Here is a 23,309-nt window from a genome sequence, read left to right as displayed (position 1 = left end):
GATCGAATTAACTACCTCTAGTCGAGTGTCATTAATTTTCCATACAAAGGTTTTCTGTTCGTTGATGCGACGTTGGCCAATGATGACGATCTTGGATTTTTCGATATTTAGCTCCAAGTCATTTTTTGTTAGGTAATCGCGAAGATTTGTTAACTGGCGTTGCAGACCTATCTGTGTTTGGTCCAGCAGAACCACGTCATCGGCGTAGATTATGCATCCAATTTCGCTATTGTTCAATTTCGGTGGAAAGCAGCGCACATCTTTACGATATGCTGGGAGGTCAGAAATGAACAGTTTGAGGAGTTCGGCTGCTAGTGGGCATCCCTGTTTCACACCTGCATTTGTTGAAATCGGCTCAGATAGTAGGCCTTGATTGTTTAATCTTATTTTGATGGTAGTCTCTGTGTGTAGAGCTCTTATTGGTGCAACCAAGTCACTAGGACACTTCCAATTCATTAGTTTTTGCCATAGTTTACTGCGGTTGACGCTGTCAAAGGCACCCCTCAGATCGATGAATGCCAAGTATAATCTCGACTTTGCTTTTAAGCTTTCAAGTTTTAGTATATTTATTAACAGCAGGTTTACCTCCACACCTACACCTTTTGTAAATCCTGTTTGCCGGATGTCAATTCTTTGCTCTTGTATGGACCAAGCTGTTAGCCTTTGTCGTAAAAAAGAGGCGAACATTTTTCCTATGGTGTCCAACAGGGCAATCGGGCGATAGTTGGTTGTATCAGCCCGGTTGCCCTTTTTGTAGATTGGTACTATGATCGCCACGCGCCAGGAATCAGGTATCGTCTTTGATTTGGACAGGCGTGCAAACAGTTGTTCAATAAAGTTCGCCCATTGTTCGTTCTTCTTTAGCATCATGTTAGATATTAGATCTGGACCTGCTGCATGCGAGCTTTTGAGGGCCCGTATTGCAGCTCTGATCTCTTCCGCTTTTATTTGAAAATTCCAGGATGTTAACTCATTTGTGGGTGTACTCATTTCTTCATGGAATGGTTTATTGAAGATGTTAGTAAAGTGTTGTTCCCATGTATCAGCATCAATCGTGTTAGATGGTGTTTGATGATGTCTCGAGTTGCCAGTATTCAGGATTTTCCAGATTTCCCGTGGATTCTTCTGAATTAGATGTTTCAGCAGAAACTCGGCTTTGTCTTGCTCAATTATTAGTTTCTGAGATTTCAACCAGTTGCGGTATGCTTGGCGACGCGCACGTATTGCATCTTTGATTGCAGTTATCGCACTGGCTGCCTTATAAGACTTCTTTAAGGCTCTGATATCGCGTCGCATGATCTGTTTGGCTTGAGTCAGAGTTGAAGACGAGAGATGTTTATGAGTTACACCCATTATGCGGTTTGCCGCTTTTCTTATAATGAAGTCCTGAAGCAAAGGAGCGTAGTTCACGGACAGATCGCTATCCTGGCAAAATTGCTGGCGTAGTTTGTCAATCTTAGGACCATCGATTCTAAGACGATTTCCGCCAGTATTTACAGAGATTGTTGGTTCATAAGTTCTTGCATCAGATGACCATTCTACTGTGCAGGCCAGTCTGAGAAGCTTATGATCGCTATTTGGCATAGCTCTTATTGACAGTGTCAGATCGTTTTCAAAAAGATGTTGAGATATCCAGAAGTAGTCAATTATTGACTGTGCATTATGAGAAGACCATGTTGGCTGAGGAGGTTGGTCTCCTATAGCTTGACCATTTACCATAAAGCAGTTTCGATTCCATAGTGCCTGTCTCCACTTGAACTCTCTACTTTTTTCTTCATCACAAGTTAATCGTTTAAACGTCTTCGTGACAAGGTCGTGTTTAAACCATGAGCAATTGAGATCACCTGCACAAATTATAGATAAGTTCTTATAATCAATTAGTGATTTGTCAATGCAAGATGTTATTGCATTTATAAAATTTTTGGTGCTGATTTTGTTTGGATTCCAATATCCGTTTAAGACAAGCAAATGTTTCCTTGTGTTTGAAATAACATCTGTTGTCTGAAGCAGTGCACTTTGCACAAAAGGATTGGGGTTAGAGGACTCTACAAGGCGCCACCTGGTGTTTATTTTAATCATCATTAGTAGGCCAGAGGATGGTCGCCCCTTTAGGTTTTTAATTGCTGGGTTTAATAGTGTCAGGAAGCCATCTCGTGACGGGGGGTCACATAACCAAGTCTCCTGCAGACAGATGACGATGACTTTGTCTAAATCGACGTCAAATTTGTTAAATAAGTGAATGAATCCTCGAGTATTCCAGGAGATGAATTCACGAGTGCATTTGTTTCCAATCCTTAATGGCTAGTGTCGTTCGACATCCTTATTGTGGTTAGTGATTTTAGCAAAGTGGATGTTATTTGATCTTGGGTTTTCCTTGAAGGTCATTGCTCTGCGTAGTTCGGCGCAACTTTGGTTTTGCGTTGCTTGGAGCATTGTCGGTCTGCGTGTATTTGACCTGTCGAGTCTTGTGCTCGTAGGTTCCACAGAGATGTCGAAACCAAACGCAAGCAATTCCTCTGAGGCTTTTACAATGGTGTTGCGTACTGAGGACGCGGTAATATGTAATAGAACCTGGTCACAGCGTTTTTCTGTTGCATACTCAACAATTCGTATGTCATCAGACACTATCGTTCGTAGAGATGGAATACAGGCAAATAATTTCAGTACATTGTTGCGATTCAAGTTTAGATCACAATTTTCTCGATTTAGATTTTGTAATCTCAATTTACAATTCGTTGGGCTTAAGCCGTTTCTTAGAGATGAGGAGGCATGAGAAATATAACAGTTTTTCTTCGTTTCTTGAGAGCGTGTGTATTTGGGATTCAACCGCGCTAGCCAGTCGGATGATGGCCTCGAGGTCATCGGCCCATTTTTATGATTCGTGACTTCGTCCGCCGCAGGGTTTACTTTGTGTGGCAATTCGTGAATAGCGTCGTCAGGCGCCACAATAGGGGCAATAATGGGGATTCTAGATTCAGCATCGTCGGAGTAGGTTGAAAGATTGCATACATCGATTTCTTCATCCGATGACTTACTCATTCGGCTTTCGCAATCAGATTCCACTCTTTGTCGTTTGTTCACTGGAGCAGTGAGACGCCCATGACTTCCAGAGTCATTGTCCACATGAGCAATGTTATTATTGCTGGACTTAGGCAATTCTGTTCTGCTAGATGAAGCTGACTTGTTGTCTAGCATTGTGTTCCGGATGAATTTCTGTGGCTTCGAGTTGTTAACACGTTTTTTAATAGCAGACGTTCTCTTCCCAAAGGCTGATTGTCGCCCACATGTTAACAATGCTTTTTGATCGGAGGTCGTGGAGATCTTTATGGCTTTTGCCGCGCCTTCGAAGATTCCCAAAGAGGTCAGAGGTGGTTCAAGATGCGCACTTATTGCTGAGCAGGGTACTTGGTTGCTCAGCGTTTGCACAAGAGCAGGTGTAAGCGGGGGCGCAATCAAGTTTCTTTCTCCACCGTTAACAGCCGGAACGATGTTCGTTGTTTCTTCGGCTGATGACTTCGAAGTTGGAGCAGAATCGTTTGTATTTTGTGGTCGTGTTTGCAATGGTGTTGAGGCCTTGGTTGAACATATGGATGCTTGAGGGTTTATTGGAATGTTGTTTGATCCCATCATGGTTGATGAATGTCTCATCCATTTCACGGCTTCAAGTAACCCATCAGATAGGGTGTCATTTTGGCAATGATGCCGTGCTGCAAGGTCACTCAAACGTTCTTGCCATCGTATCGTGTGTTCAGCTTCCTGGGTCAATTGTGATTGTAAAAAGTTTGTCACATTGTCAAATTTATCAATTTTTTCCTTGAGGGATAGAATCAGTGAAGTCTGATCTTTATATGCCTCCTGCAGTGACTCGTACATCTTCAAGAACGGAAGCAGGGCTGCAGAAGAAGCTGCTAGAACGTTGTTGTAGATCTGCAGCTGACAGACTTGGTTTTGGGTCGGTAGTAGTTTTGTCCGCTAAAGATGATTGTGAGCAGTTTGTATTTTCTGTTTGATGCTCACTAGAGGACGATGTATTCACTGCTGCGGTGACAGAGATATTCTGTAAGTGTTGTGGAGGTTTTGGCCGTAGGTTCACATTTCTTGGTGTACTAGAGGAGGCCATATTAGAAGTGTGAAATCTCGTCTTAGTATAGGTTGTATTAATGGTGCTGTCGTGTGCACCACCAGTATTTCTTTTATCGCATGATGTTATGCACTTTTGGTTGCTTTGCCCTGTCAAACCATGGTCAGAAGATTCACGTGATCTATGCAAGTTATCACTTGCAGTGTCGAAATTACGACTGGGTTGATAGGTTGCTTGCCCTTGACTAGCATGACAAGTAATAGGCCCTTGTGGAGGCTGAGTAATGCTTGGCATCGCATCTTCTTTTGCTCGTTTTGTCGAAATGCTATCTGGGAAACTGTATGGCGTTGTTACTTTCGTCAACCTGGAATTGACAGTGAGAAAATTGGTTTCCAGTAAGGCACTCGATTTAGATTTGTGTGTGTAACGAGTTTCGGCTTCAGCGAGCACGGGAACGTTAACCACAGCCTCAGAGTCCTTAGTTCGAGGCATCACAGTTTGCATTTGCCCATCGAATGCGGTCAAGTTGTCAGTGCCTTCCACATCTTGCGAGGCTGCTATGATTTCTACATCAGTGATTTCGAAAGGCGTGAAAAATTCTTCGGTGTTTTCTATTGAATTTAACGTTGGCTGGAGTATGTACTTGGATTGGGGTGATCGTGAGGAATCTAAAGGGATTGGAAGTAAATTAGTTAGGGTTAATAATGGACGTTGTGAGAAGACATCCGAAGGTCCGACATCATTCACAGTGGGAGCACTCTCTTCTGGATTGTCGGGCGCAGACACGCGCGGCCATGACCTCCTCTGTATTAGGTTTGGGTTTAGACGTGAGTTGGGCCACTCTGAGAACTGTTTGGGTAGTTTCGCACTCAGACAAAAGTGCGGATTGCTCGCAGACATTAAAATTTTTATGAGGAGAGATGGATTGTGGGTCAGTGCTCACAGGCTCTACAGATGTCGCGGCGCAGTCTTTCTTTGACCGGTCCGCGCTCTTTGCTCTAACGTTTGAGCACGTCGTGTTTGTAACCAAAACTTCAGAATCGGCGAGGAGAGAGGTGGTCACTACGGTCGCAGCGATCTCAGGCGAGGTCACAGTAGAAGACGTAGAAGGCACAGACAGCACCGGTGCTGCTAGTTGGTGCATATCAGCCGTTAGGTCTACAGTTTCAGATGATACTTTGGATATGTGTCTCTTTAAGACAGAGCTTACCTTTGAGGACGTAGGAGCAGAATCTGCCTTCAAAGCTGTCCAAGGGTTCTGCATCCGCCGTTGTTGTATAGTTTTGTGCCTTGTTTGGGGGCCTCCATGGCCAGTTTGAGCAGTCATTTTGCAAAGCTTTGTGTGCAGTACTGCCAGACGCAGACTGACTCTGCTCACGACTCCGCGCGCGCTCCGCGCTTGGCGTGGAGTTATGTAGTCGCCGCCCACAGCCGGCAGCCGGCAGGATTAAAGCGACAGTGCTTGATTTAAGGCACGTAGCAAAACACACGGCAAACACTGTGCTGATCACGTAGCTGCAGCTCCTCACACCCAGAAAAAGGCAAGTGGACTGACGCAGACTGACTATGCTCACGACTCCGAATCTTCTTATGCTGATTGTATTACCTCTGCCCACCATGCGCTCCTGCAACCACCTCCTCCGATCCTCCGGGAAGCATGGGGACACGGAACACACAGCTGCACACCACTTTCAATTTCTGCAACCACTTAATTAATCAAATCGCAATGCATTGAATTTTGAAATTGTATTCTACGTTTGAGACTTATCCTCCTTCATAGTCTGCTTTGTCCAACATGCTTTATTATTTTAGGCTACTCGGCAGTGCAACGTTGACATTGAAACAAGTGTGATCAGTTTTGGCGCACTCTATACTCGGGAGAATAATTATATCTGCTGCATTCCATGTCTGGAAAGAGTTTGAAAAAATCGATCTTTTAAATGCGGTTACTAAGAATATGAACTTGTACTGAAAGATGTTTAAATTGGTGAAAAATGCTGGTTTTTATATCATTGTATGCCTTTTTAATTGTTTTGCAATATGTGTTTAAGGTTTGTAAGAAACCAAATGCACAATAAAAAAAATGATACTTTGTCTTGGGACCTGCTGTCACTATTGGGGACAAATGGATGTCCCTGGGATTCCACACATAGTTCTAAGAGTAGCAGGTTTCAGATGGCAGGTTTTAACCCCTTAACTGCCAGGCTATTATGCAAGTCTATGCAAAAAGGACGAGCATACTCGTCCTTGGCAGGGTTCCCTCTTAGCTCTTTTCTAATTAAGGGGTAGAAATTAAACTGTTCTACAGGCTTCCAGCAATTCAGAGAAGAGCTGAAAATGACCCATATATTGTGCCTTAACATGCACCCAGTCTTCCTAAAACCAAGGACCGCTTACTATGGGGGAACAGATGTAGAAGGTGATTGATTTTAATTTTGGTATTAAGGCAAGCACCCAAACTTGTGGTGTGCCTGTGAGTCGGTGTGAAAGCCCTACCTTTTGCTTATGCACAACATTAGAGGCGCCCAGATGCCAGGAGTGGGATAGTGCAATTCAAATTTTCTTTTTTAGATTTTATTTGTAAATTGCTTGTTGGAAAATAGTTTTTCATATGTACCATAAGTAAAATTCATTGTGAAAAGGAATGAGGTTATTAAGGGGGACTGCGGATGGCAAACAAGGGGCCCATATGGAATTACCAGTGCTGAAATGCTTTTTTGTACTGAGGAAATTGGTTTGGTGCAACGCTAGCAAAGAAATGTCCTGCGATGGTGCAAAGTTCATGTAATCCTTGCCAAGAAATTGTCCCAGAGCCAATGCCAGTGCAAACCTTCAATGCAAATGCTTTTTCAAAAGTTATGTAATTTGTAAATTAATCTTGAAACAGTGGTGTAATTTTGCACTGGCATTTGCTCGAGGCAGTAGATGCCTCGGTGTTAAAAGTTGTTGAAGCACTAGAACAGCATTCACCATCTCATAAATGATGGCTCATTGGGTGTGAAATTGCACTGCCCAGAGCAAAGTAAGGTTGTAATCTGTGTTAATGACGGATGGGTATAGTGGGGGAGAGGGCAACACCCGAGGTGTGCAACAGAGAAGTGGAGAGTAAGGGGCCTTAATGGAAAAATTGACAATAGGGGAAGGTTAAATGTAATGTGAAGTGAGGAGCAAAGGGGCATATGTGACGAGAGGTGGGGGCTTTTTGAGTGGGATTTGAGGTGCCTGTGTGGGATAGAGAGGTAATGTTTAACATCCCTCCCGGCTCTGCTAGTAACCCCGACAGAACAGTTATTGAACCCTACCTTGGATCCCTCTTCACAGTTCATGCAGCCTAAAACCCTGCCTGATAAGTCGAAGGCAAAACTGATACAGGAGTATAGACCTGATAACAACTTGTTCCCACCGCAAAGTGATGAACCAGAGAAAGAGGGTAATTGTGATAATCAACTTGCCCACAGCTAACTACTGACTTATTTGGGCTGGAAGCGAGTGGGGCTTTAGAAGCACAAGTTCATTATGTCTGTTTGGCGACTGTGTTGGAAATCGAAAGTAGAACTATGCCGTGTGGAATTAGGCCTGATTTAACCTTAGCTCCACCCCCATCATTGGAGACTTTGGAACGTCTGAATATTAGGTATGATGTAAAAATAAGGGGAGTGCAGGGGGTAAGTCCCAGGAGCCTGATGGGCCAGTCGGGGTGGAAAATAAACCCAGCCCCCTGAGAAAAACCGTGGGGATGCATCGAGTACCAAGACGATCCGATGATGAAACTGGGGGTGGGGTGGGGGGGGGGTCAGCTGAACCACAAATCCCAAACGAAGATCTTGGTGAAATCCCCCAGCATGAACAAGAAACCAGGGTGGACCCTGGAGCAGAGACCGAGGTAATGGAGACAAATACTGGAGGCGAGTTTTACACCCACCTAGGATCGGCAAAGAATGTCTCCTGACCCCTAGGCTCCACCCTGTTGTCCCTTGAGACAAACTAAGACCTTAGACAATGAAGAAGCAGCAGTTCAGAAAACTTTAGAATGGAGTGATAAGGAAAAGTCCAAAGATCTTCTGATCACCCAACCTTAAGTAAAGCACGGCTGGAGAATGTAAAGGGGCCAGTCCAGTCAGAAGTTGGGACTATTGAATTAACAGCCAACGAAATAGAAAGCCTGAACTTGGAGGACCTTAATGGCTGGGAGGAACTAGAGGAAAGAATGTGGCACTTGAGTAGATACATGGATTCGGAAAAAGAAAACAAGACTCCTCCACATTTACCGAGGGGGGCCCTAATGACTCAAAAAGAGTGGCTGAGGAACTTAGGAAAGGAGAAGAATCCCTGACCATAGGGACGGAAAAAAAGTCCAGCAATACGAACGCCACGCATGGATCAGAGACCATTCAAACTCGGCGCTGGCATAAAAATTGTTCTCCAGCATGGGGTCTGGCATGGATTCACATGCTCATGAATATTCCCCGTCGTCAGGCTGGGAATCCTCGGTAAAGAAAAAACCAGTATCAGTTTCGTTTCTGATCTGTCTTTCGTAGTAATAACCAATCACTGGTCTCTGCGTCATACTGACCACAGCCAATGACTGCCCTCTACCTAAGCACCGCCTCTGGCAGCCATCTTCAGATTTTTACCGCACGTTCATGTGTTGGGATCCTCGTGCTATTGCTCTCGAGCGTTAGTGCTATTTTTTCGCGCTTTTTACAAAAAACTTCGATTCTTTCGGTCAAAAGAGCCTCAAGCTCCACCGATCCTACATCCGATCAACGGGGACCCATGTCGGATTCATCTGTGCCCCTCAAGGGTGAAGATTTCGTCGAGCTACACTTCGGAGGACTCCAGAAGCTTCTCAGGCCCTGTCTCGGAGATGGCCCAGGAGAAGGGAAGCTCGACGCCCGGAAAGCTGTTCAGGGTCTGCCCTGGATGCCAGCTGCAGAACGTCTTCAAGGAGGACGAACACTCTTTCTGCCTTTACTGCCTTCATGAGGACAAGACGCACGTGGAGAAGGACTGTGCGTTTTGCGGCAACATGTCGGAACGGACCATGAAGGACCGCCATCAACGTCTCGCCAACTGGCTGGAGGGTAAGAGCCCGTCTGGCGAGAAGAAGAAGAAATCCGAGCGGTCTTCTAAGACCTTTGAGGGCGCCCCGGCGACGGGGGCCCAACATAAGGCCAAGCACCGCGAGTCCGCTGGCACCGGGAGCGCCGAATGGTCGGGCTCTACGGGCGCCAGGCAGGGCGCACCCTCCCCGGCACCATCAACCACGAGCCAACGCTCTGGGTCGGGTAAGAGGAAGGCCGAGCACCCGGCGAAGCTCCTGGAGAGGCCCCGGTCGAGCTCTAAGGCAGAGGAGGAGCGTGGCAGTGCCCCCTCCCTCAAGGATAAGGCGGTGAGCGCACCTAAGGTGGTGAAGGCCTTGATCCATCCGACCAAGCCCTCTATCGAAACGGTCGCGGCGGCCCTGGCTCAGCCTGTGGTGGCTGCACCAGTGGTGGCGACCTCAGGGCCCAGAATCTCCCTGCCTCCTCGGAGGGAGTCTTCCTTTGTGCCCATCGATAGGACCCCCGTGAAACCCTCCGTGGGGAAGAAGGGGGGGCAGGGCGTCGTCGTAGAGTCGGCCTCAACCTCGGAAGAGGAGCTGATCGAGGTCTTAAGCCACGGCCTAGGCGTGGAAGAAGGCCAGCCCGTCGGAATGGACCCCGACGCAGGTGACGACGACGACCTCGTCGAGGATACCGACGGGGCCCCTGCTCGCCCGTCGGATTCCCCTCTGCCAGCGCCGCAAGACAACTCGGCGGCCATTTTGTTGGCCATACAGTCCTTATGCTCCGAGATAAGGACGAGGCTACCGTTACCGACGGAGGAACCTCTCCCGTCGGGGGATCCAGAACCGGGACCTTCTGGTGTTCCCCCTACCAAGAAAAGAAGGATCCATCCACCACCTCCTTTTCAACCGTCGCGCCCCTTCCAGCCCTCCTCCCCGTCCACCCGAGGGGATGATACGGGGACTGACACGGCAGCGACGGGTACGGACGACGAGGCATACGACGAGGATTTTCCGTCGTCGCCTCCCACCAGGGCCTCTCCGCCCGACGAGATCGGATCTTTCCACTCCATGATCTCCAGGGCTTCCGAGCTTTTCCAACTCTGCCCTGAGGAGAAGAAAAAGGAAGGCTTCCTTTATCAGCGGCGCGAGGCCAAGAGGAAGACGGTCCTCGCAGTGCCTCTGTTGGACGACATTTGGGATGAGGGCCTTTCCCTCCTCAAGAACCCTTCCACGAAGCCAGCTAGAAGAGACCGGTACGAGAAAAAGTACCGGGTCCCGGACACGGCCCCCCTATGCCTCCGGGCGCAGCCTACCCCGGACTCCGTCGTCTCCGCGGCAGCCAGGAAGAAAGCGGGGGGGGGTGCGGCCTCCACATCGACTTCCCCGCCGGACGGCGAGGGAAAGAAATTGGATACTATGGGGCGTAGAGTCATCTCGTCGGCAGCGACGACGATTAAAGCGGCCAACGCCTTGGCTATCGTGGCCCGCTACGACAGGGAGCTCTGGTACAAGATGGCTCCCCTGCTGGATTTTCTGCCGGACGACAAGAGGGCGGAGGCCCTTGAGATCCTGCAGGAAGGTGAGGTGGCCTCGGACCACGCCATCACCGTGGCGACGGACATCGCCGACACTGGATTCCGCCAGCTGGGCAACGGTGTTTGCCTTCGACGTCGTGGATGGCTCAAAGCTACGGACTTCCGGCAGGACGTCCAGACCAGAGTCCTGGACATGCCCTTCGACGGGAACAACCTGTTTGGGAAGACAGTGGACGATTCCCTTCAGGCCATCAAGGCGGATACTGAGACGGCCCGGGCCCTTGGAGTCCTGCAACGACGGACGCCCTTTCGGAGCGGCGGAGGCAAGGGCGCCTCCAAAGGTTCCGGCGGCGGTTTCGCTTCCTACCGTCAAGCGGCCCGCTCGTCGTCGCAAGAGGCCTACAGAGGACGAGGCAAGTCTAGCGGACCCCGCCGTCGTCGCCAAGGAGGTCAAGGCGGCAAGGCCGCGTCCAAGCAGGATTGAACCGGCCGTGGGGTCGGGCCCCCACCGAAGCACCCCGGTGGGAGGCCGGCTGGCGGGCTTCGTCAGCGTGTGGGAGTCCATCTCCACCGACCGTTGGGTGCTGGACGCCCTGGCCCGGGGCCACGCGCTCGAGTTTCAAAGAAGGTGCCCGCGCGTCCCCCCCGTGGCCAGGAAAGAACTTCACGTCCCTCAACTTCTCCTGGAGGTAAAGGCGATGCTCAGAAAGGGCGCCATCAAACTCGTCCCAAAGAGGTTTCGGGGCTCCGGAGTCTACTCGAGATACTTCCTCGTGAAGAAGAAGACGGGAGGATGGCGCCCCATCCTGGACCTGCGACGTCTGAACAAGTTCATCAAGGCGCAGAAGTTCCGGATGGTCACCCTCCAGCACGTCCTGGGTCAGCTGGAGGAAGGAGACTTCCTATCGTCGTTGGATTTGGAGGATGCCTACTTCCACATTCCCATCCTAAAGGGGCACCGCAAATTCCTCAGATTCGTGGTCCAAGGGCGTCATTACCAGTTCAAAGCCCTTCCCTTCGGACTACGGTCGGCACCCAGGGTATTCACCAAGTGCCTTGCACCGGTGGCGGCGCAGCTGCGCCGCGAGGGGATCCACGTCTACCCCTACCTGGACGACTGGCTCATCCGCGCCAAGACGAGGGAGCTCGCCGTGGTCCACACGGCAAGGACCGTCCAACTCCTCACGGACCTGGGATTCTCCGTGAACTACGCCAAATCCCACCTGGTGCCCGCGCAAGTCGCACTGTTTCTGGGAGCGAGGCTCGACACAGTGTCCCTTCTGGCCTCCCCGTCGGAGGAGAGGACCAGGACCATCTTGGGCAAGGTGCAACGGATGTTGGTGGCCGACGCGGCCAAAGTGAGGTCCATCAAGTCCCTCCTCGGGATGATGTCTTCCTGCATCTACCTCATTCCCTTGTGCAGGCTCCGGATGCGCCCGTTGCAAGAATTCCTGGATGCGCGCTGGATCCAGACGACGGGCAGCTTCGAGGAAAGGATCAAGCTCGACGAGAGTTTCCGACGAGCGATACGGTGGTGGGGCACCCGCGCGCATCTGACGGCGGGCATGGACTTCCAGACCCCAGCCCACCAGGAGACTGTGACCACGGATGCCTCCCTGGAAGGGTGGGGAGCGCACACCGAAAATCTGCACGCAAGGGGACTCTGGCTCCCGACGGAGAAGTCCCTACATATCAACGTCCTGGAGCTCCGTGCAGTGTTTTGGGCCCTCAGGTCCTTCCTTCCGTCCCTCAAGGGCAAGGTGGTGAGGATCTTCACCGACAACACCACCACCACCACGTTTTACATCAGGAAACAGGGCGGAACCAGGTCCCCAGCGCTGTCCAAGGAGGCGCAGGACCTGTGGCATTGGGCCGTCGCCCAAGGGATTTTTCTGGTGCCGTTTCATCTGGCAGGGATAAAAAACACCATCGCCGACTCACTCAGCAGGGAGCTGCGCTCGTGCCACGAGTGGGAACTACGGCAGGATCTGGTGGATCGCCTCTTCCGACGGTGGGGCACACCCCAGATCGACCTGTTCGCGACGGCGACGAACACCAAGTGCCGGAGGTTCGCCAGCAGGTTTCCCCAGACGAGGAGCATGGGCGATGCTTTCTCGTTCCCCTGGGAGGGCCTGTTCCTCTACGCGTTCCCTCCCTTGCCTCTGCTAATCCGGCTCGTCAACCAGCTCAAGAGGTCACGGTGCAGGATGATCCTCGTCGCACCTGCGTGGCCGAGGCAGATATGGTTCCCGGACCTTCTGGACTTGTCAGCGTCCCCGCCAATCAAGCTGCCGGCGGACGCGGATCTACTCTCCAGGGAAGGAGGCGCCATCCTCCACCACGACCCGAAGTCGCTGAACTTGCAGGCCTGGCTCCTGCAGCACTAGAGTTTGGAGGATACGACATACCGGCCGATTGCAGAGAGGTTCTTGCAAAGGCCAGGGCGTCCTCGACTCTTAAATGCTACGGACACAAATGGAAGAGGTTCTCTGTCTGGTGCCAGGCACAGAAGATTAACCCTCTACGGATTACGGCTCCCCAAGTACTGCCGTACCTGCTGACGCTGGCCAAAGCTGGTCTGGCACATGCGTCCATCAAGATTCATCTTGCTGCGATCTCCCGATACACCAGAACCACGGGCCGGACGTCCTTGTGGTCTCATCGTCTGGTGAAAGAGTTCATGAAGGGACTGTTCAGATCGTTCCCGCCGGTGAAGGCTCCGGCCCCGGCGTGGGAGCTCAACGTGGTGCTGACCAAGCTCATGGGACCTCCGTTCGAGCCTCTGCACTCGGCCCCGTTGAAGTTTCTATCGTGGAAAACAGCTTTTCTTGTGGCCATCACCTCCGCACGACGAGTGGGAGAGATCCAGGCCCTTTCCTGCAAGGCCCCGTACTTGACTTTCCACGACACGAGGGTAGTGCTCAGGACGCACCCCTCCTTCATGCCCAAGGTACCGTCGGACTTCCATCTCAACGAACCCTTGGTGTTACCTGTGTTCTTCCCGTCGCCTTCGTCGCCGGCTGAGAGGACTTTGCACTTGCTGGATGTAGCTAGAGCGCTGAAGTTCTACGTGGACCGCACGAAGGGTTTTCGGAAGACGTCACAACTCTTTGTGAACTTTGGACCTGTCAATCAGGGGAAGGCTCTCTCGAAGGCTTCCATCTCCAGATGGCTCTCCGGCTGTATCATGTGCTGTCACCGGTTGGCAAACCGACCGCTGCCTGGCCGTCCGAGAGCCCATTCCACCAGAGCGATCGCAGCTACCACGGCGTTCCTATCTGGTGTGCCCCTGCTGGACATATGCAGGGCTGCTACGTGGAGGTCGACGCACACCTTCACGAAATTCTACTGCGTCGACCGGGATTCCAGGGAGGAGTCCAGGGTCGGCCAAGTAGTGCTGCGCAACCTGTTCGCCTGAGGTGAGCCTGGTGAGGAGGTAAGATGCTTAATGTTGAGTTGATGTGATGCTTAATGTTGAGCCTTTGCCACCTCCCGTGGTTGTGCATGTGTGTACTGCTATGTATTCTTTATTCATGAGCATGTGAATCCATGCCAGACCCCATGCTGGAGAAGGAACAAGTTACTTACCTGTAACTGTTGTTCTCCAGCATGGGTCTGGCATGGATTCACATGCGAACCCTCCCGCCTACCCCTCTGCGGCTCTTCACTTGGTCATACTGCCACTTCACGTGCTTCCAAATCTGAAGATGGCTGCCAGAGGCGGTGCTTAGGTAGAGGGCAGTCATTGGCTGTGGTCAGTATGACGCAGAGACCAGTGATTGGTTATTACTACGAAAGACAGATCAGAAACAAAACTGATACTGGTTTTTTCTTTACCGAGGATTCCCAGCCTGACGACGGGGAATATTCATGAGCATGTGAATCCATGCCAGACCCATGCTGGAGAACAACAGTTACAGGTAAGTAACTTGTTCCATTCAAGATCTTACTGCCCTAACTGGAAGGAATGGGTAAGAGAAATGCAAAAAGCCTATCTTTTATAAATGAGAAAATTGCAGCATTGGATAACAAGGCGGCCTTGCTGACACAACAGTCGGGCGAAAGAACTATGGAATGGTGCGTGCCGGATGCTAGCAGGGCACCACTACCTCAAGATCAAAATAGTACAGTAATTGTCAGTCAAGAGATAGATACTCAGAGTATGTGTGTGTCCAAGGAAAGAAACGAGGAACCACTAAACAAGAAGGGTAAAGAGGAGGAATGGAGTAGAGCCAAACCTGCAAAAGGGATTGACCTAGTTCACATACAAAATACAGTAATGGCTACGCTGACAACGGCAGTTGCCCCATTCCTAAAGTTGTACGAAACAATAAATACATCACTGCAAGACTTTCAGGTAGGAAATGCTAAGACTAACTCTCAGATGTTAGAGCTAGAACGATTCATGAAGAAAATGGAACTGAGATTAGTTAACGAAGCTGATCTAACCAATCTATGGCAATATTGATTGTGCAATTAATGATTCATTACTAATGGAGGCGGTCCTAGAAGAATGTGTGGGTGAGAAACTGCCATAAAAAAAATCTGAAGCTAACTATCATTCACATGTGCAGCTGGACCTAGAGATAGTGGAATCTATTCAAAAGAGAAAAGCTAACTTAATTCTGAGGGACAATGCTAATGCTACTTCCCAAAGAAGAACCAAAATCATTAACTACCACAATAAGCTTCATCCTCCAGAGGGAAATAAAGGACCAAGGACCGGGCCCTAATCAACGGATAAACAGTAGACTTGTTTAAAGGAGGTGGACAGGGATTCTTTTAACCCACAAAGCAGGAACTAATCGGGGGAAAACAAATGTTCCCATCTTTCAGGGAGTAGCCATATTAGAGAAGAATGAAACCACTGAAATAAAGGAACACCTCCACTTACAAAAGGAAAGAAGGGACTGAAAGGAATCCCTAAAAGGAAATTAAATGAAGTGAATCAAGATAATTCCTAAGAAATATAAGAACCCCGCCTAAACTGGATCTGACCCAATGTGCCGACTCCCAGGTAGATTAGAAGAAAGCAAGAAGAGAAATGCTCATTCCAGAGGAATCTGCTGAAACGCATCAGTTGGACGACTCACTAGTAAGAAGTGGAGATGTTGATGATTGGGATTACAAAGATGCTGAGTAGGACACTGGTCTGAGTGACCTGATAGCTTCTAGAGAAAAACCAGGAGGAAGAAGACTGGGAAAATTGGAGTTCCTCAGAATGGGAGGAAATATAAAAAAAAGTACGAGATTGAACGCCAATACCTCATCAAAAGGTAATGTTACTGGAAAAAAACTAAGGCAATCGAAACAAAATGAAGACTGGTTTAAGTGATGAAACCGCAACCAAGAGTGATGAAAAATGAGTAAAATACAGAACTTTGGAGGATAAAAGAAAGGATGCTATCAATGGTAACAAAACGCCAAATAAAACGAAGGAGAAAGAACCGAGGGAGTCTAGTAAAGCTAACAGCAGATTCAAGGAAGTATACTCCCCAAGTATAATTAGGAGCGGGGGAAAAAAGACATCAGAGGAAAAGGGATGCATAACGTTCGGCTGGAAAGAACTATGAAAGATTCCCCAAAAATTATCCTAAATAGAGAAAAAGTGATGAAGCTACTAAAACGATTCCGAAAATTACTCCGATCATCGGATGATATCCGAATAGTGGAATTTGTTAATGAAAGAAGATCGGACTCGGTAACCCTACATCTGTACTCATCAGCAATTAAAGAATTAGTCTTAGGAGCAAGACACAAAATAGCCCTTTTAGGCTACGAAATAAGACTGGAAAACACAATCAAAATTTACTTCCAGAACCCTGAGTGAGAGGAGAAATGAAACAAAAAACGTAACGATTTGGCAACAAAAAATGGGAAACAAAGATAACCCCGCCCCCAACCCCTGAACTAAATGGGCCAGATCATCTGGATAAAACTCTAAAATTGACCATAGATAAATCTAGAAAGTTTTTAAAGCCGATAGTCTAAAATTCAATGCAGAGAGAAAACTCGACTGGTCTTGTATTGCGGGAGCCCATGCAACCAATAAACAGTAGAATGAGAAGGATGACGAACTGAGACTTGCATCTGCCTCATGGAACACATGTGGATTTAAACACCTGTGTTCGGGGGAGGATGACACCCTTGGGCAAAATGAAATCGTATGTCTTCAGGAGATATGGATAAGAAGCAAGCCATTATGTGAAAACTATATATAAACCCAGCTAGGAAAGGAGATATGGGAAGACCTTATGCTGGGCTCATAACCTTGGTTAAAATCGATGCTGGCTTAAAGGTAATAGAACATCTTATTCCCAATCCCTTCGTGTAGATAGCGAAAATAAGTAAACAACTTGAGAAAACGGAACTCAAACTGTTAATAATCAAAACATACTGTAGTGAAAATATGCCCCAAATAGAGACTTTTCTTGAGGATATAATGAAAGAGGTGGCCAAATCAATGCTAGAGGAAATAAATCAGTTAATTATGATATGCGCTGACTTAAATAAGAAATAACTAACAAAAAAAAGAAAGCTGATTACAGAGCCATAGCTGAAAGGAAGAGCTTTACGCTGGATGAATGAAATGGAAATTCGGGATATGCAGATGTTAAATGGTCAAACCAATGGGGGCCTCAATGGCGCTGATACCTGGTCCAGTGGCTCAAGCCAAACTTCCTTGGACTTGTTTTTGTATCTGAAAAGACAAAACCATGGATTAAGCTGTTCAGAGTTCAAAAGCAAAAAGCAAGTGATGGTGACCTGCTGAGGATTTAAATGGAAACACCTATGAAACATCAGAAGACTTGGATGATGGACCCCGTTGAAGTAACCTGGGGGTTGAATAAATTGAGGATAAAGCAGAAAGAATTACTGAAACTTGCAAAGAGATACGAAAAATGTGTGGGGAAAACCCAGAGGGTGTGGAATATAGGTGGATATTAAAAGAATTTGAAATCAAGAGACTTCACTAAGAAACCAATATTGGAAAGGACGCATGCCTATGATAAAGATCTAGTGACAAAAAGGAAAAAATATAGAGCAGAACTGAGACTACTACGTACATCTGACCCCAAGAAGAACCTGGAAAAGGTCAGGAAATGCAAACAAGCTAAAGCTAAAAGAATTGGCTTGAAGCCACCATAGAGAAACAGCCTCAAGGTGATGCAGAAGAAATGTGAGCTGCAGTATGTGCCAATAATGGCAGAAATGTATGGGAGATCATTAATGAGGGGGGGATGACTTCTAAGCGGCCACTGCTGTAGGCCAGGTGTCAGTAGAATGCTGGGTGGAGCATTACACAGCATTATTTAAGAAGAAAAGCAAATGAGAGTACGAAGTATGTAGTAAAGAACTAAGCACATGGAAGTTGGATTTCGATTGTGCAGAAATACTGAGGATGATTAAAAACCACAGCCAGTTGAGGGCTGCTGGCCCGGACGGCATCTCAAATTATGCCTTAGACCAACGAGGAGTGCTGGGGAGACCTAATTACCTCATTATTTACTTTAATTCTATGAACTAAAACTCTACCAGTGACGTGGAAAGATGCAATAGTAGTCCCCCCAATTTATAAAAAAAGAGACAGCGAGAATCCATCCAATTATCAGCCGATGGCCCTTTTAGACTCGATTGGGAAATTGTTTGCTTCACTTCTGTTGAGAGACCTAAAACAATGGACTAAAAAGGCACATATAATGGATCCTAGACAGACCGCCTTTATAACTGGAACAAATTAACCTTTATAAAATAACCTTTATATCTGGAACAAATTAAGAAAGTGGAAGTGCCCATCAAATATTCTTGATCCAATTATGGCTCTTCACTTGAACACCTCAATCCGGGTAAGCCTAAATAGAAATGGAGACCTGTCCGATCCCATTCCAACGGCAAGGGGTGTAAAGCAGGGGTGCCCCCTTGCCGTGGATCTGTTCAAACTATTTTTGGCTGATTTACAGGATCATCTAGGTCCTGTCCACTGGGTTTCCCCAAAGGTTAACCAAGTTCCAGTAAGTTGCATTGCCTACGCAGATGATCTGGTGCTAATTGATAGAACTCAAATTGGTCTCCAAAGGTTGCTCAACTCTTGAGAACCTAACGATCAATGAGCTCACAATTAACACTGAAAAAACAAAAATTGTGGCAATCGGCACAGCTTCAAGTAAAAAGGCAAAGGCGTTTAGGTGGACTGTAGACGGCCAGTTCCTTGACACTGTAGACTCAATAAGATAGTTGGGTGTGCAGTTTAACATTTCCATTTGCGAACATCAATGAGTGAAAGACCTGAAATTAAAAACCATGAGTCTTGCCTTTCAAGCGGCAAAAATAAACAAGTTATTGCAAATTTTCATTATCCCCGGTCTTAATGTTCTACTTACAAAAGGTAGTACCTATACTAACTTTTGGTGCTGAGGTCAGCTGGAACATCAGCGAGTGCATTTGGAATTCTCTAGAGGGGCGTTTTTGGCGCTATGTTCTCCATGTACCACAATGCGTCTCAATGATATCTTTACGTGATGAACTGTCATTGAACTCACTGCATAGCCATGTGATTTGGAAATCAATCACATTATTGCGAAAAATGTCTGAGAATCCAATGCCCGCCTATCAAATATTCAACAAATTCTATGTTGATACCAATGCTACCTTATTAGATATGTGGCGTCTGAGTACAAGCGTGGGTTGATGCCGCAGGAATCTGAGTTTGATCTTTTGACTAGACCACAAGTTGCAAAAAAGAAATTAGAGTCTTGGGCTTGGATCATCAACATAGATAAACGAGAAAAGCGATCTTCAACATACTGGCTAGACATTGGTCAAAAAAAGCTAAATCTTCAGTTGCATTATTTAATGCATTCTCCTTCTCGCTACTATCGCGAGCAATTACTCAGGTTTCGATTGAATATCTTGAAATCTAAGGAAATACTTTGGCAACGAAAAGACAATCTGTCGCTTCTGTTCATTGGCAGTTGAATCGCTGAAACACCTAATTGAGTGCGAGAAAACTAGTGCCTTGCGTCAATTTTCTCCCTTAGATGATGATGATGATATGTTCACTTGGTGGCTTAAGATTTCATCTGGTGCAAATGCAAAACATGTTGGTGCAATTGTAAACTATCTAAATGCACTTCTGAAATGCCCGTTTTGAGCCGTGATTTTAAGACTCAATTCTGTGTTCTGGTGAAAATGAACAGAGAATGAATTGATTTCTTGCATGCTGTGTACAAACTGGCTGATGTATTCTTATCTTTGTTTCTGATCTGCCTTCTTCCTTTCCTTGATGTGAATAGCTATTGGTTTTGGAGGAGTTTGGTGCAATGTCAGTAGAATTGAAACAAAAGTTTTTACATATGTTAAAACTGTAGATTTTTCAAATAAAATAAATAAATAACTGGAGTAGGCACTTCACTAAACCTTTTAATTTTGAATCTGCTAAAACAGCGTGCGCTTGCAACAAATACCAACATTTATCTTGGGTTTATTGACTTAGTACAAGCGTTCGATGGAGTTTGTCGTGAACACTTGTGGAGAAAATTGAAGCGGTGGAATTGTCCCAAGGATTTAGAGGCAATTCAATCACTGTACACTGGTACATCGATCCAGGTGCGCCTTACAAGAGAGAGCACCATCTTGAGAAAGATCTATACATACAGAGGGATAAAGCAAGATTGTGCAGTGGCCCCATTACTGTTTGCCCTGTATATGGCAGATATGCACAAGTCACAGAAAAATCAGCGCATTTCCACCAAAAATGAACAAGCGGGTAATCCCATGGATCCTTTACACAGCCGATCTGGTCTTTGTAGATCAGATGGCAGTTGGTCTGCAAAGTCGGCTAGACACAGTCAAAGACTTCTTAGATGAGAATTCAATGAAGGCAAACAAGAAGAAATACAAAATCATGTCAACTCGAGGCTCCAGACAAAAGGGGAAAATCTTTAACTGGACTATCAATGGCCAGAGTTTTGAGAAGGTAGACTCTATAATCTACCTGGGAGTGGGGATAAACAAAAATATTAATTAACTAGGCCAATACCAACTGATTAAAGAAAAACTTACAAAGCTGACAAACCAGGGGAGATCCTTCCACAATCGATAAAGGAAATTCTGATTGCCATGCAGTCTTTTTATAGACCAAAGGTGATGGCATGTCTGACGTATGAAAGTGAGACACTACTGAGCCTGGGAAATGTTTTTTTTTTTTTTTCCTGGAAGATTTTAAGACTACCAAACTCCCTACCAGGTTATATGATAAGACATGAGCCAAAACTCCAATCTCGGTTGTCAATAACCATGTAGAAAACCATGTCTTTATACGGGAAATGTGTAATGAATTCACCTCTGGTCCCTTTTGAGATCTTGAACAGGAGTCGATTGATAAATATCTCAAATATTGGGGGAACCGATGCAGTGAATTTCTGAAGACCAATAGCATTGAGGCAGAAATGTTAACAAAGGAACCCACCAAAGCAAAAAAGATCCTGCAGGGAAAGGACTGGATTGAAACCCTAGAGATGAAGTACAACAACAGGCATGTTTTTAACATCACTTGGGAATCAAAGAAACTTAACATGCCATCGAAATACCTAATAAGATTCCCATCAGCCTATTATCGAGGCCTTTTGTTGAGATGCAGACTGAACATATTACCTACAAAAGAGGTCTTGCTATTAAGAAAACAGATTAAACCCCACAAGACCAAGTATTGTTTCTGCAATGACCAGGAGATAATGGAGACAAAGCATTTCATAGTAAACTGCCCAGGACTTACCGAAATTAGAACATTACATTTGGGTCATTACATCAATCTGCATGATTCAACGACTGCAGATGAATGGTGAGAGGGGTTGATGATGGCTGAGAAAATTGGATTAACAATTGCAGCTCTAAAATTGGTGAAGTCGGCATTAGGCCAAGGATCCAGAATTGGATATTGATTCCATTTGATTTTTGGCTGAATGGAATAGTAATTATTGGAGTAATGTTAAAGGTTTACAATGTAATAACCATAAGTACCCGGGACGCGCGGCTGAACAGGAATACTGTGTGGTGATTGGCTCATTTGCGAGCCACACCACACGGTATTGCTGTGTGAGCCGGCTACTCTGTTCCCGGCGAGGGGCGATGCAGCCCCTCTGCCAATGAGGAGGCACGAAAAGGGGCAATCCCCGCTCCGAGCCTCGCCATGGCTGGAGGCTTACCTTGTCCCCTGCCGGGGACTCGGGTAAGACATTTTTTTTCCCCTTTCCTCCTCCCTCCTCCCACCCCACTTACCTTCTATCTCGCAGTCTGCGGCGGGGGACGATGGAATGGAAACCTCCAGCCGTTTGGAGACTTGGAGCGGGGCCATCCATGCTCCAAGCCTCCGCACGGCTGGAGGCTTCCATTGTCCCCCGGCAGAGACCGCGGTACTTTTTAAAAAATTTTAGTAGTCAAAACGTAGTCAGTTTTCCCTTTCTTGGCGCCCATTTTTTTTATGCTTTTTTAAAATTTATTAAAGGAAAAAAAAAATCTGTTCCGAATCATGTTTCGGAACAGAAAAAAAGCAATTAGTACCCCGGTCTAACGGCCGGGCTACTAATGGCAATAAGCCCCTCGACTGTGGGCCAATACTGCCCCAGGTAATGCCCCCGGGGCTTCGTTAAGGCCCTCGCTACGCTCGGGCCTGGAACTACGGCCCCGGGGGCATTACCTGGGGCAGTATTGGCCCGCAGTCTCGTGGTTTATTGCCACAATAAAACATAATAAAATAAAAAATAGGTCAGTTTCGCACAAGTGAGAGATTATCATATGTCTATTATTTCAGTATTAAACAACAATCTTCTTTATTCAAGATTCTGGTTAAATTGCTCTGTTTGGCCCTTACAGAAAGAAGTGTGTTCAGCAAAGGGGGATCAGAATATTGTACCCTGCAGACCCACCATGGACGGAGATGGACATGGGGTGCCAGAACTGGATCAGGAGAAGTATGATGCAGAGGAGAACGTCAAGATTATCTGCCTTGGTGACAGTGCTGTGGGGAAGTCCAAGTAAGATTTTCAACTTTGTTTTTTTCGAAAGCATTCTTCTCTCCACTGACCTGTTCACAAGAGCCACACACTGTTCATAAATCAAATGTTGGAAAAGCTGTCTACTCTTCTTAGCATCGTGATCTATCAAGCAGTGTTATGCTGGGTCTTCTTTCTTAAGGAGCAACAGAAACCACCATTCCAACATGTACAATAGTTTTGTTGGACTTTATGGCATCTAAGCATAGGGGCACGTCTCTGGTGTTCTGGGTAATACTCCATTTATATTATACCACTAGCCAATACTATGAACAAACAAAACTTGGTGGTGCTTTCTTATGATGTATATTCATTGGATAAATGACCATTGGCTTTGATCTACCAACCCATATGCAGGCTGCAGCACCTCTTAAGGGAAGACCTGCCCTGTTAAGTCGGATTGCGTTACTCTTTGTGTGTTTGCCCTTAGAGTACTTTGTAATGTTCCAAAACCTGTTAATTGCCCTCAACATGGAATCCATCATACTCTTTTAATCCTTGACAAATTAGTGCATTGGAGTGGAATAAATCGGGATGGAATGTAGAGTTACTGCCTCCTCTACCCCGTTCACCCCAAGCGCCTCCCCATTCGG

At 47.0% G+C, this 23,309-nt stretch overlaps 1 protein-coding gene across 2 annotated transcripts in view; it reads left to right on the top strand.

Moving 5' to 3' along the window:
• LOC138514169 (rab-like protein 2A) overlaps positions 1–23,309 on the top strand; it is a 474,772-nt gene that overhangs the window by 84,671 nt on the left and 366,792 nt on the right. For both annotated transcript variants that reach the window (XM_069629476.1, XM_069629477.1), the window contains exon 2: positions 22,538–22,698. In XM_069629476.1, the coding sequence (XP_069485577.1) occupies positions 22,538–22,698 (161 nt within the window). The remainder of the gene's footprint in view (positions 1–22,537; positions 22,699–23,309) is intronic.

This window comes from Ambystoma mexicanum, chromosome 12, assembly GCF_040938575.1.
Source record: "Ambystoma mexicanum isolate Mex_15411 chromosome 12, UKY_AmexF1_1, whole genome shotgun sequence".
Lineage (NCBI taxonomy): Eukaryota > Metazoa > Chordata > Amphibia > Caudata > Ambystomatidae > Ambystoma > Ambystoma mexicanum.
The sequence above is the reverse complement of the archived record's forward strand: the minus strand, read 5'-3'. Positions and strand labels throughout refer to the sequence as shown.